General features: G+C 64.0%; 1 protein-coding gene across 5 annotated transcripts in view; it reads left to right on the forward strand.

Annotated features, from left to right (window-relative positions):
* The window catches only part of PEMT (phosphatidylethanolamine N-methyltransferase), a 47418-nt gene extending 34876 nt beyond the window's left edge, over positions 1–12542 (forward strand). For 2 of the 5 annotated variants that reach the window (XM_060290101.2, XM_060290097.1), the window contains exons 3-7: positions 3054–3169; positions 7163–7308; positions 9064–9175; positions 11916–11990; positions 12288–12542. In XM_060290101.2, coding sequence (XP_060146084.1) covers positions 3054–3169; positions 7163–7308; positions 9064–9175; positions 11916–11990; positions 12288–12345 — 507 coding nt within the window. In that variant the 3' untranslated portion in view covers positions 12346–12542. Of the gene's footprint in view, positions 1–658; positions 838–3053; positions 3170–7162; positions 7309–7837; positions 7992–9063; positions 9176–11915; positions 11991–12287 lie in introns of those variants that run through there. The other 3 variants (XM_060290098.2, XM_060290099.1, XM_060290100.1) reach the window with 3 other exon arrangements.
* Positions 12543–13473: the final 931 nt, after the last annotated feature.

The following is a 13473-nucleotide window of genomic DNA, read 5'->3' on the forward strand; positions in this document are numbered from 1 at the left end:
CGAGGCTCCTGGCTGCTGCTTTATTGATTGCCTTGAAATAACAACCCGTCTAAGGCTGGCCAGCCTGGAGGCAGACAGCTGCTGGCGAATCGGATTCGCTGTTTCCCCTCCTCCCTCTCCCACCTTTTGTCTCTGGGTTGCTCAGAAAGTGCAGTTATGACCCCGCCGTTTCCCAGGTGAAGGAGCAGGCGTTGGGGGGCCATCTGGGAGGCCAAGGCTGGCAGAGCGGTCCCCAAAGGGCCTTTGGTGGAAAGACGCTCCACCGTCCGCGAAGCAGCGGGGGGCCCAGCCCGGAGTCCGGAGGTCTCGGCGCCCGGTTCGATCGGCTGAAGCTCGGCCCCCTCCGCTGCCCAGGGCTCTGGGCTGGGGTGCAGCCGGTCACGGCCCCCTTGGGTACAGGGGAGAGGCCCCTCCTTCAGGGGCCGGACCCGGCGTGTTGTGAGCAGAAGAGTCTGCCCGGGTGGGTGACGTGTGTGGCCGTTCTCATCTGTCCCTAGAGCTCAGATTCGACAGGGACGGGATGTTCAGGAATCAGCTCTATTGAGCTAGAGTGTGTATACAATACAGTAAACACATTCTAATGTAGTTTGAGTCTTGACAAATGTATGCGCCTGTGCCACCACCACCCTGATCAAGACCCTAACCCTTCCTTCCCCAGACGTGCTCTCCCGCCCCTTCCTAGTCAGACCCCCAGCCCAGCCGCCGCGGCTCTGCCTCGTCACCGTGGTGGGCTCTGCCCTCCAGGCCTTTGCGAGGATGGAGGCTCCTCCTGCGCTGCATGAAGCCGATGACAGCCGTCCTCTGGATGGACCACACTTCGTCCACGTGCCCCGTTCGGTGGGTGGCCGGTTCGGGGTGGGGGGAGAGCGCGGAACATGCCTGCACCGACAAACGCGGGGGACTCTGGGTCTGGCCCCCGGGGCTTGTGCTCCCGCACCGGGCCTGCAGGAGGGGTGAGGACGTGGTACTACGCGGTTTCCCACCCATTTCAGTGTCCTTTTGAAAGCGTTAGCTCGTCAGCTGGGAGGAAAAATCAATGGCCTTTAAAGCTGCATCTTGAAATCCCATACCAGGAACAAGGTTTTGTGACAAAGACAGCATGTTTGAAGGACAACTGGGCCCCTTCAGATAGAAGGGACCCTGGGCCCGGAGTCTCGGGGTCGCTTGGGTGCTCCTCTTTGTGGCTGAGTGACCCCCCCCACCCCAGTCACTTCTGAGGGGCCCCGTCTTCCCGACGTGTAAACGGACCTCATCCCACCCACCCCAGGCTTGTTTCTTTTTTTTTTCTTAACATCTTTATTGGAATATAATTGCTTTACAACGGTGTGTTAGTTTTTTTTTTTTAATATAAATTTATTTATTTATTTATGTTTGGCTGCGTTGGGTCTTTGCTGCTGCGCGCGGACTTTCTCTAGTTGCGGCGGGCAGGGGCTGCTCTTAATTGCGGTGTGCGGGCTTCTCATCGCGTTGGCTTCTCTCGTCGCGGAGCATGGGCTCTAGGCCCGCGGGCTTCGGTAGTTGTGGCTCGCAGGCTCTAGGGCGCACGGGCTCAGTTGCTCCACGGCATGTGGGATCTTCCCGGACCAGGGCTCGAACCTGTGTCCCCTGCATTGGCAGGTGGATTCTCAACCACTGCGCCACCAGGGAAGTCCCAGTGTGTTCGTTTCTGCTTTATAACAAAGTGAATCAGCTATTCAGTTTTTCACCATTGAGAACGATGTTGGCTGTGGGTTGGTGATATACGGCCTTTATTATGTGGAGGTAGGTTCCCTCTATGCCTACTTTCTGGAGGGTGTTGCATTTTGTCGAAAGCTTTTTCTGCATCTGTTGAGGTGATCATACGGTTTTTTCCTTCAGTCTGTTAATATGGTGTATCACATTGATTGATTTGCATATATTGAAGAATCCTTCCATCCCTGGGATAAACCCCACTTGATCCTGGTGTATGATCCTTATAATGTGCTGCTGGATTCTGTCTGTTAGTATTTTGTTGAGGATTTTTACATCCATGTTCATCAGTGCTATCGGCCCAGGCTTGTTTTGAGTGTTAAGCGAGCGCAGGTAAAAGCACTTAAATCGTCAGGTGCTGAATCGATGGTTGTGATTTTTATTGTTGGCGTTGGCATCCCTCGCTTCTTGGGACATCAGCGCCCCTCCTAGCTCACTCTGCCTGGACGTCCCGTGCACCCTTGTGGCTTGAGTCTCGGGCCCATGTGTGAAAGCAGGCTGCTTCCTCCGGCCAAGGACACTTTGCGTCCACTTTCCCGACGGACAGTCACCCTGCAAGGACCTCCCTTCACCCCTCGGTGGGTTCCCTTTGGTCCAGCTGCTTTGGAGGGGACTGTCCCCCAGGGGCCCCAGAAGGAAACGTGTGCAGGTTCCTGTCCTGAAGGCCGACCACCCAGACGCCCCCGCGACTTTGAGCAAGTTGGCCCGGCTGGCTTTCATGCCACAGGGACAGGCAGGCAGCCGTGGAGACGGCAGAGGTGGGAGGGAGCTGAGGGGCCGCCCTCAACTTGGCTCCGCTGTCGGCTGCCGAAGGTCGAGATTTCAGGCGTGACGAGCTTGAAAAAATAAAGGCAGGCTTCTGTGGCTAAAAGTTAAAAGCTGGAAAGTCTGTTTTTGGCGGCGCACTGGGGTGTAGGGCTGAGGGCCCCGGACCCGGTGGGAGCGCCCCGCGGATGGTGGCGCTGGGCCACGTCCGCAGGCTCCCTGCCCTCCGCGGTCCCCTGTGTCATGCAGTGGGCGACCCGAGTGTGTGCCAGACCGTGGGCAGAGGAAGCCAGGGCGGCAGCGGGCCGCGCGGGCTCAGGGCCGCCCCTGCCCCCGTGTTTGTCGTGTTTGCCGGGAGAGGCTGCTTCCGGGAGCACCTTGTGGTCCGTCCGTACAGGACTCGCAGGGTGGATGCCCCACGGGGCTGGGCTGAGAACCCCCGGCTGCCAGCCGCATCCCCCCATCCCCCCGCCTCCTGACCCCTCCACCCCGCTCCCGCCCTGCACCGTGACCCTCCGCGCAGGCCTCACACGCAGGCTGCTTCTCTCTCCGCTGCGTAGGTCGCGAGATGGGAACATAAGACTCGAAAGCTGAGCGGGGCCTTCGGGTCCCCCCACCTGGCCTGCTGCACCCTGGGCGGCGCCATCCTGCTTCTCAACGTGCTGCGCTCCCACTGGTAAGACCCCCGCCCCCCGCCCTGCGCGCCTGCGGGAGGGGCAGCCCGACCGCACGGAACCCCGTCCCCTCCACGAGAGTCCCAGCCGCCCGGGAAGGCTCGTGCGGGGGTCAGGCGGCACCCGGGACGTGGAAGGAAAACGGGAGCCGCGAGCTGTTGGGGGGTGGGGGGCGCAAACGGATGACGACCAGGGAGCGAACGGATGGACTGTTGACTTTCACTGTGCAGGGGCTGCTCTGAGCTGGGCTAACCTCGCTCGCCTGGCTCTGCTGGCTGAGAGGTGCCCGCACAGGGCAGCGAGCAGTGACCTCGGGGGGTGGGGGAGAGGACAGCCCTGCGGGCTCTGTGTCGGCTCCTGAAACCCTCCCGCGGGCTTGGCTGCTGGTGCGTTTGTGCTGCACTCCGGCCTTCCTCCCCCAGTTACTCTCTAGAAACTCAGCCTGGGGGGAGAGGAGACCCAAACGGCCCCACCTGGGCTGCAGGCCAGCCCAGGTGCTACCTTTCGGCTCGATTGAATTTTTTTTTTTTCCTGTTTTCTTCCCTAACGAGCCTTTGCAGATACTCTGGCCCTTCTGAATGAGTGAATGAATGAATGAACGGGTGAGCGAACGCGTGAGTGCCCGAGTGGGCACATTCCATCCCCGCCGGCCGCTTTCTTCCCGGCAGTCACCGAGGAGGCATCTAGAGCTCCCGAAACATCAGTCTGTTTAGGATGCAGGACCTGCCTTTCCCCGAACAGAATGTGCTGTTTCCGGTTCTAGACTTCTGCGTTCTTGGCTTCCTGAGTCCAAGATGTAAAGAGAAAACCCCAATCGGGCTCTCCTCAGCCTGGTACCTGCTGGCCCAGAACCCTGGGCCAGCCCCAGCTGCTGTTTCTGGGGGGTGGAGGCTGACAGTCCCTCCCGCCCTGCAGGTGGGCTGCGCCCAGGTGGGCAGCCAGGCGGGGGCCGGGGCAGCAGAGGGGCGGAGGGTGAGGTGATGGAGAGCCCGGCGGCCCAAGGGCTGAAGGGGGCCCCCTGGGGCCTCGACCCAAGCCCCCCCCTTTGCCAGCGCTCCGTAGAGGCAGGTGGCTTTAGACGAGCCCCTCTCCCTGTCCGTCCTGCTTCTGTACCCTGAGGGCCAAGCCCTGAGGGCCGACGGCCTCTTCCTGTCCCTCCTGTTTCTTCTTGTGTCCTGGGCCCTTAGGAGGCCTGGGAGGAAGTGACCCCAGGTCCAGCGCCCTCCCCACCGTCCAGGCCCCTGTGTCAGTGCCGGCCAGGCCTGGTGTCTGGCTGAGCTGGCCACCCAGGGAATCTGGGGGGAGAGAAAGGACGCCCCCCCCCCGCCCCCCGCAGGCCTGTTTCCTCTTCTCCCCTCTCGGGTCCTCCTCCCGGTTGCCCCCTGCTGACAGGTCTGGGTGGTCTGGCTGGGGCTCTGCGGAGGGGCTCTGTGGGAGTCCCGCCCCCTTCCCTAGCACCCTTCACCTGTCGCTTTATGTGGTTCCTGCAGAGGTGGGGGGGGTGTGTGTGTGTGTGTGTGTGTGTGTGTGTGTGTGTCCGTTTCAGCCATCTTAAGGTGTAGTTTTGTGGTGCTCAGGACCTCACCATGTGAATGGGTGTCCGTCAGTCACGGGCTGAGGCGCAGCGGACAGGAGCCGGGCTGTGCTGGGGGGAGCAAGCCTCCGCCCACACCTGTGTGCTCGTTGCCTGAGGGCAGGTCCCTGCGTGTGGACCAGCGCACTGGCGGGGTGTCAGCACGGGTGGCTCTGTCCCTGTGGCCATCTGGGTGCCAGCCGTTGCTGCATCAGAGTCCAGCTGGAGCTGCTCAAGGACACGGTCGGGACAGGCCTGATGGCTGAGTGGCCGCACGAAGGAGAAGTGAATGGGGCAGACAGACGGGAACAGCTCACTGCAGAGCAGGCCAGGCAGCCGGTGCAGGGGGAGCACATAGAGATCGGGTGGGGCCTCCCCCAGGCTCATGGGCGGGGGACAGGACTCGGCTCCTGTGGCTGCAGGACCGAGGCTCTCATCCTGGAGTCTGTGCCCTCCCCACAGCAGGGCGGGCGCCTTCCTCCAGGCCAGCGGGAGAGTCTCTCTGACCTCCAAAGCCTCTTTGAAAGGGCCCCAGGGTAACATTTTCGGTGAAATGCCCTGACCTCGCACCACCAGGTACTGGCACCCCTGGTGTTCACAGGGCAGCCCACCCTCCAGGGGAGGGGTTGTGGGGTTATGCAGAGCAGGGTGAGCCTGGTTATCAGCCTGGGCTCCTCCCCCTTCCTTTCCCCAACCGGGCGGATTTGTAAGACCACAGACCCTCTCTTGGCTGTGACGGGTTTGGGGAACACTTTGGAAAGGTGATGTGTTGATCAAGTGTACAGAATCAGTACAGCATCGGAGCCCTAAATTCCACATGGTTCTTCACAGGTGGAAAATGTTACCCCTGTGAACATTTTTTTTGATTTTGTGGTTGTATGCTTATTTTAATGTGTGTTAGAAAACACAAGTGAGCCTGTCAGATGCTACTCTCGTGGACAGTTTTGCTTGGTGTGGGTTGAAGAACCGGGAGCTTAGTGCCCCGAGCCCGAGACGGTGTCGCGGCCACGTCCGCGAGCGGCTGGGGTTCCCTGGGCTTATCGGCTGCGGATAGAAATGGGCACCAAGTGGGACACCCCTCCCCATCTCCACCCATGTTCCAGGATTTCTGGGGAGCAGAATGCAGACAGCTTTGTCACATTGGTGACCAAAAGCTCAGTCCAGGTTTTAAAAGCAGAACTAGAGACATGGATGAGGCTCTCCACTCGCACCCCCAGCGCAGAAAACCCCAAAAGAAACCGCGTCTCCTCCGTGGGCTCACAGCTCGGGCCCCGCCCAGCGTGCCTGTCCTGCTTCGTCTCATGGTGTCACCCTCAGTTCACTCCCCTGTCCCTGAGCTCTGTGGGCAGAGCGCAGCCGGTCACATACCTCCCAGTGTCACCATCACAGGGGTGAAAACTGAGCCTGGGGCACCCAGGCCTGTCTGAACCCAGTGCCACTCTTCTGCCTGAGCCCACGGCGCTTCCATCGGGTCGCCATGCGGTGCCCCCACTAGAACTTGGGGCCGCAGGCGGCCTAGCGATGGACGGGGGGGGGGGTGCCCGGCATGCCTCGCTGCCCTAGGTTTGGGGGTCGGGGGTCAGCCTGGGCGGGGGCTGAGCGGAAGTGGGTCATCCACGTGGAGGCCTGAGCGCCTCCCCCACCCCACTCACGCACACTCGCTCTGCCGCGTGGTCCCTAGCACTCTGGTGGCCAAGGAGCCAGGGGCCTGCAGGTGGGCTCTGCTGGGCCAGGGCCCACCTGCTGCCCACGCCCGGCCCCTCCCACTCCACTGCCTGCAGACAGGAGGGGGGAGGGGCGGAGGCTGCTGGTCTCTCGGAGCTGGGGGTGGGGAGGGGGGCACGGCTCGGCCACCTAGCACAACACTGCGTGTGCGCGGCCCTGAGCCAATCCCAGCGGCTCAGCCTGGAGCTGCAGGGTGACCCTGAGCCCGGGCAGCAGGAGGGGTGGGTGGAGAGCAGGGGGTGTGGGCAGCGTGACCGGTGGCCAGGTGTGCCCTGACACATGTGTGCCACTGTTTGACAGGTCACCATGCAGGCCTCTGCCCACGGCGTCCTGTTTGCTGTTCAAACAGACGCTTCTCCCTCTCTCCCTGCCCCCCTTCTTCCTTTGCGGGGAGGGGAGGCGAGGGGAGGGGGCTGCTTTTCCTCTGGCTACTGAACACGTACTGGGACCCCTTCTGCCTGGCGTGGGCTGGGGCCAGGGAGATGCTCGGGGCAGGAGGCGCCGCTGTTCTCCACGGGCTGAATGTAGTTCGGGCGGCCCCCCTGCAGCCCACTTCACTCGCTTTCGGCACCCGCCTTAAACCGAGTTCGACACTCCTGGCCCGGCTACTCTGGGGACCCCAGGGGGTGGGGGCGGGAGGGGCAGGGTGGCCCCTCTGCACAGCAGTGACCTGTCTCTCCCGTCCCCTGCCCCGCAGCTTCACGCAGGCCATGCTGAGCCAGCCCAGGATGCAGAGCCTGGACAACCCCTTGGCCTACCGCATGGGCCTGGCACTCCTGGGAGTGGGCGGCGTGTTTGTCCTTTCCAGTTTCCTGGCTCTGGGCTTCACAGGGACCTTCCTAGGTAAGACCCCCAGGGCGGGGGGCCGGGGCCCGGCTACCACCAGCTCCAGGCCGCCTTTGCTCCCCCAGGCCTTGGTCTGCCCTGCTCCGTTTGGGAGGCCGGGCTCTCAAACCCCATCCAGCTGCTTGGCCGCCAGGAAGGGCGGGATTTCTGTTCGCTGTGTGCGGGCTGCGAGCCGGAGCTGGCAACCCATGGGGGGCGCTGCGCCTTCTGCTTTCCCCACTGCCTGCGGCTCCGGTGCTTTGGGGCTGGGAGCCCAGTGCTGGCCTGGCTGGATGTCCTCCTGACGTCAACTCCCAGCAGCTTGGAAGCTCGGGAAGGGGAGCAGCCCGGGGGCGGGGTGGGGGCTGCAGGGGCCAGGGCAGCCCCGGGACTGGGGGAGGGGGAGGGGGCCACTGCTGCAGAGAGTGCCCTCCGGGCACACGGGGCACAGGGAGGTGACCCGGCTCTGACGGCCTGGTCAGGGGCTCCTGGGTCCTCCTCCCCTCGCCCCAGCCAGCTGTGGAGTCTTGGCCTCCATTCCCTGCAGTGCCTGGGGCGGCCTGGGGCTCTGCGGGCTGCAGCAGGGGTCCCACAGAAGACCCTCGGAAGGCAAATGAGACTTGTCATCCTCTGGGGACCAGCACTTGGGCGAGGACCTGGCAGCAGCTGGAGGGAGCCCGGTGCTAGAGGAGGGTGTGCAGGTGCAGGCGGAACCCGGAGGGGTGGGGTGCAGGGCTGCGGGCGGGAGGGCAGGGTGGCTGGTGTGCAAGGGCCAGTGGGGCCAGAGTGGAAGGCCAGCCGGGGGCCACGTCGCACGTGTCCCGAGAGCCATGCAGGGGACTGAGGTGTCACTCCCGGGGAGAAGGGGGCCACAGGCGTGGTCTCCCAGCAACGAGGAGGCGACCGGTGGGTCCGAGCTGGGCTAGGGGGCAGGGAGGAGGTGGGGACCACGGTGTGGGCCTCATGGAGGGGGAGGGAAGGGTGGTGCTGTCGCCTCAGGTCAGGAGAGCCGGGGTGAGCAGCCCCACAGCAGAGGGCAGCAGGCGGGGGCAGCACAGGGTCTGGAGGAGGGAGGGGGAAGGGCCCAGATACCAGCTGCTGCCGCGGAGAAACGGTGTGGAAACTCAAGGGGCCCACAGACTCTGGGATGTAGGGCACGGCGGCCGCTTCCCTCCGTGAGTCACCCCAAAGCTGGTCTCTGTGCCACCGGGAAGAAAGGTTCCCGCGGCTCCCCGGCCCCGAGCCCTCTGTCCCCAGACAGCGATGACGCCGCTGCCACTCCTTCTGCCCTACTTGTGCCTGGAGCTCAAGGGGCATCGGGGAGAGGGGGCCTTAGTGAGCAGTGCTGCGCCGGACACTGCCTGTGTCTCATGCCTCTAAGGGAGGCTTCTCGGGGCGGCCACACGCTCCCCTGAGAGCGGCTCCAGGCCGGCTGGTGGGGCCCGGGGTGGGGGGCAGCCTGGTGGGGGGCGGAGGGCGGAGATGGAGGCAGAGACGGGGAATAGCAGGCAGGCCTGCCTTGGACAGTGTGGGGGGCAGGGTCTGCAGGAGGGGATGTGAGCTGAGGGAGATGGCCGAGGAGAGGCGTGCAGGGAGCGGGCAGTAGGCACCCCAGGCAGGGGTAACGGCGTGTGCAAAGGCACAGAGGCAGGAGCAGGTGGGCGTGGAGACTCACAGTGCTGCGGCCCCTGGGGACCCCAGGCCCCTTCGCCTGGGATGGGGTGGCCAGGGTGTGACTCCCCCCCCACCCCGTCCTGCCCACCCTGTGCACAGGCGACTACTTCGGGATCCTGAAGGAGACCAGAGTGACCACGTTCCCATTCAGCGTCCTGGACAACCCCATGTACTGGGGCAGCACAGCCAACTACCTGGGCTGGGCCATCATGTAAGTCCCGGGCTCCCTCTGTGCCTCCTGGGCGATGGGTCAGCTCTCGTGCCACCGTGGAGCCCAGGGCACTGGTCAGGGTCCCCTTCCTAGAACTGGGGTCGGTAAACTCCCTATTACAAGAGTGGGAGGTCCCCGGGCTGCAGGCAGGTGAAGGAATGGCCGTGGCTGGGGGCGCCACTGCCTTGTTCATGGACACTGAAATTAGAATTTCCCGTAATTTTCACGAGTCACAAAATATTCTTTTGATTTTTTAAAACAATTAAAATTGTAAAAGCTGTTCTTGGCCCGGGGCCTGCAGGCTGCTGACTCGGTGCTGGAACGTTTGGGCTGGGAGGCTCCCTGCCCACGGCCAGGCTCAGGGATCCGCGCCCTGCGGATGAGGCCCCGAGCCGACCTCCGTCTGCGTCGCCAGCTGTGGATGCCAGCAAGCAGCCCGCCGTCAAAGAGGCTGGCACAGGGCATCACGCCGCTCGCCCCCCAGAGCAGCTCCCGTTCGTCCATTTTCTGGATGAGGACTTCTTCCATAGAAAGTTGTTTTTGTAGAAAGTGTTCTGCTTGAAAACCACTTACCTAGAAGGTTACCAGTGCTCCCAGAGACCAGAAGGGCGACAGGACCCAAAGGAATGAATCAATGGTGGAAGGCCTGGAGCGAGCGAGACGTCCCCTCCCAGCCCCACCTTCGGGGGTGGCCCGGGATCCAATCACTGGGCTTTGAGTGACGAGGAGCTAGAGGGGCATGTGTGGGTCTGTGGGACACCCCCCAACCCCAGTCCCACTTCAGACCAGGCAGCCCCTGCCCACCTGCCTTCAGCCTGGCCCCTTTCACCTGGACTCAGGCAGTGGGATCCAGTGGGGCAGGCTTCACATCCCTGACTTACCCACTCCCCAGAGCATCTCCCACATGAGACTGGCAGGGTGAACCCCATGCAGGTCCCCCTGCAGCCTGCCCTGCTAGCACACCCAATGTTCCCTCCCACTTGGGTCTTTCCAAACCCAACTGGAGATGTCCCCTCCTCCAGGAAGTCCTCCCTGACCACATGCCCCCCAACACACACACACACACTCACACACACTCACGTTCTTTCTCTGTGCTCAGACGGGGCCTCCAAGGGCAGAGCCACACACTGGGTCCTCTCTGTGCCCCAGCAGTGCCTGGCACCCAGAAGTGAGAGGTCGCTGCCTCCTCAGCGCTGTCAGGCCAGGCTCTCAGGAACACGTGAGGGATCCTAGGGGGGCCAGGCTCCCACAGACCCCTCAGGAGGACAGCAGCCATGCGGTGATGAGGAGGGGGCCTCGGCTGTGCTGGGGATGGAGCCCTCTGTCTGAGAGCTCATTAGAGACAAGCCATTACCCGGGGCACCAGACGCTGACCCAGCAGGGCTGCCCCAGGCCTTCCGCAGCCCATCTGTCCCCGACCTGCAGCCCCACGGGTGGGCCTTCCGGGTACCCAAGCAAGCAGGTGTGTGGGAGCCCCAGAAGGCCCAGAGCAGCAAGATTCTGGGGGCACCAGGAACCGGGCCTTCTGTCTCTGGGCCTGTCAGCCCGAGTGAGACGCGCCCTCCCCAGTATGCACAGCCAGGTCCCTGGGACCAACCCCACCTGCCCTAAGCTCGGGGCCAGGCCTGGGCTCTGGCATGTGGGTCACTGTGGACCTCAGTTTCCTCATCTGCAGTGTGGGATGATCATCTCCACATAGGTTGTTAGGTGCGACAGGTCTTGGAAGGTGGGAAACTTCACGTGGACGGAACGGAGAAGGGCCCATGTCGGGGCTGACCAGGCACCGGCTGCCCCGACCCTCGCCTCCGTAGAGCCTAGTTAACTCTGCTTCCCAGGCAGGGGCCGTCAGCCTTAGGGATACACTGGCCACAGAGCCCTGGCCCTGAGGTCCCCTGGGGGGTCCAGCCTGCCCCTCCCCAGCACCTGGGCTGCCTGGCTGTGCGGGGGAAGCCCTGCCCACTCAGGAAACAGCACCAGGGCCAGTGAGCAGAGCCTCAGGAGGGCAGATCTCATTTCAGCCCCAAAGCATCTGTGGCCTTGGCATCTCCACGTGGCAGTGCCGAGGGCCAAGCGGCCCAGTCCGCCTCTCAAGCTTGATTTGAATGGAGCCCATGGAACGGGAGTTGGCGGTTTCGTAGGGGACACTTACCCTTCACTGTTGCTGGAGCCCCCAGATGGACAGTGTGATGTCCCAGCGGGAGGGGAGTGGGCAGGGCAGAGGGTCCCCAAAGGGTATTCGTGTGTCTTCGAGCCCCTGTGCCTCGGGGCCCCTGGCCTGGGGCTCACGTTCCCCTCTGGCTCCTGGGCTCCACCAGCCAGCTCACCCACCTCTCTCCTCCCCGACTGTCTATGCAGGGGCTCAGCCCCCACAGCAGTCACCAGGAGAGAGCCCGTGAAGGGGCCCAAGGGACGCTCCGCCTGGCTTTGGCGGCCCTGGACCCACTTCTAGAAAATAGCCTGAGAACATCACCTCTGGTGGGCAAGGAGAGCGTTTTTTGCCCCGGGACAGCCTCCTGTGCAGAAGACACGCTGACCACTCAAGTGATTTGGGGAGGCCAGCCATTCCGTCCTCCCCACATCACTGTTCTGAGCTCCTGACTGGGGCTGGAGGCCTGTGGACAAGGAGCCAGGCCTGGACGGGCAGTGGCGAGCTAGTCCCCGGGTCAGGGCCTGGACCGTGGAACCCCGGTCCGAGAGAAGGCTGGACCCGGGCCTGCCCCTGACCCGCGTTTCCCCGCAGGCACGCCAGCCCCGCCGGCCTGCTGCTGACCACGGTGGTGGCGCTCACCTACACGGTCGCCATCCTGTACGAGGAGTGAGTAGGCGCCGTCTCGGGCCAGGGCTGCCGTGTACCATCCGCGTCACCTGCACCAGCCCTGCCTCTCCCTCCAAGGCCTTTCCTGGGGCCTGGGCAGCTGGCCACGCCGAGTCACCGTCAGGGTGGCAGACGAGCAGCTGAGAGCGGGCACAGGGTGGCCCGGGTGCCGGGCAGGTGGTGCTGGACCCTCCTGCTCCCACACGGACCCCTCACCCTGTCCACGCCGGGTGGGAGGCCTGGGTGGCAGCGTCAACCTCGACGCCAGCTGAGTGAGCCTCTCTCCCACCCCCGCAGGCCCTTCACCGCTGAGATCTACCGGCAGAAAGCCTCCCAGGCCCACAAGAGGAGCTGACGGACCGCGGCCACTCCGTGGGGGTCCCCACCTCGGGCTTGCCCCGAGCACACGCCCCTCGAGGGGAGGGGGAGAGCGGTGCCTGGCCTGGGCCGTCCAGTGCCTTGGAAACGTGGCTTGGGGGCCTGGAAGGTGCCGTGTGGCCCCAGAGCCCCCGCCACCCACCACATCCTGACCAATAAAGGCGCCTGACCCCAGCCCCTCCTTGATCTCTGTCTGTCCAGGCCAGGGAGGGGCAGGCTGGGGTCTGGGAGGGGGTCCGTGAGCCAGGAGCGGCGCCGCCATCCACGCCGAATGGGGGGGACTGCCCAGGCCTTTGGGCCTCCTGTGCCACCAGCCTCACCCCACTTCTGCCCCTTGGGGGGGGCCAGCGGGACCGGCCCTGCCTCGGCTTCCTGGGTCGGAAGCACTGGGCCCTCCCCCATCCCCCTGCTGAACCTGGTGTCTCTGGGTACTGACATTTCTCTCCTAATCCCTCGTGGACCTCGTGTGGCCACAAGGAGCAGCTGTGGGGCCATCCGGGGCCGGTTGCCGGGCCAGACCACAGAGCCACAGGGACGGGGCAGGACCCGCATTTGGGCCCGGCCTCCCTTGCACAGCCCCCAGCCCTCCAAGGGCACAGAACTCGCCTTTCCTCCCTTCAGGATGGCAGACGGGTGTACTCTGTGTGCGCCTGGCCCTGAGCCTGGCGTTCTCACCTGTGAAGTGGCTGCCACAGCCGTGCCCGCCCTGGGCACCGGAGCTGCTGGGCCCCCACCCCGCCATGGAGCGCCTCAAGGGTGCCCTTTGGTGTCTGGGCTCCAGAGGTCTCCGGGCTCGAGGGGCCACAGGAGGCACAGAGGCTGATCTTACCCAACGCCTCTGCTCACATACCTTCAGGGACAGGAAGCTCACCCCTCCGCGGGCACCGCTGCACACACATCCTCCCTAGCCTTCAAGGACATGCTGACCCCCATGGCCTAAGCCCTCCCTCTGTCAGGGCAAGACCAAGCACCTCCGGGCCTCTGACCCGCGGGTCACGCCGCCGTGAGGGGTGGGCCCGGAGTGGGGAGGGTCAGCTGTGATGGGAGCAGCCCGCAGCTGAGGAGGGAACTGCCGAGGAAGCGAGGTCAGAGGGGAAACCCAGCT

This window comes from Globicephala melas, chromosome 20 (assembly GCF_963455315.2).
Source record: "Globicephala melas chromosome 20, mGloMel1.2, whole genome shotgun sequence".
NCBI lineage: Eukaryota > Metazoa > Chordata > Mammalia > Artiodactyla > Delphinidae > Globicephala > Globicephala melas.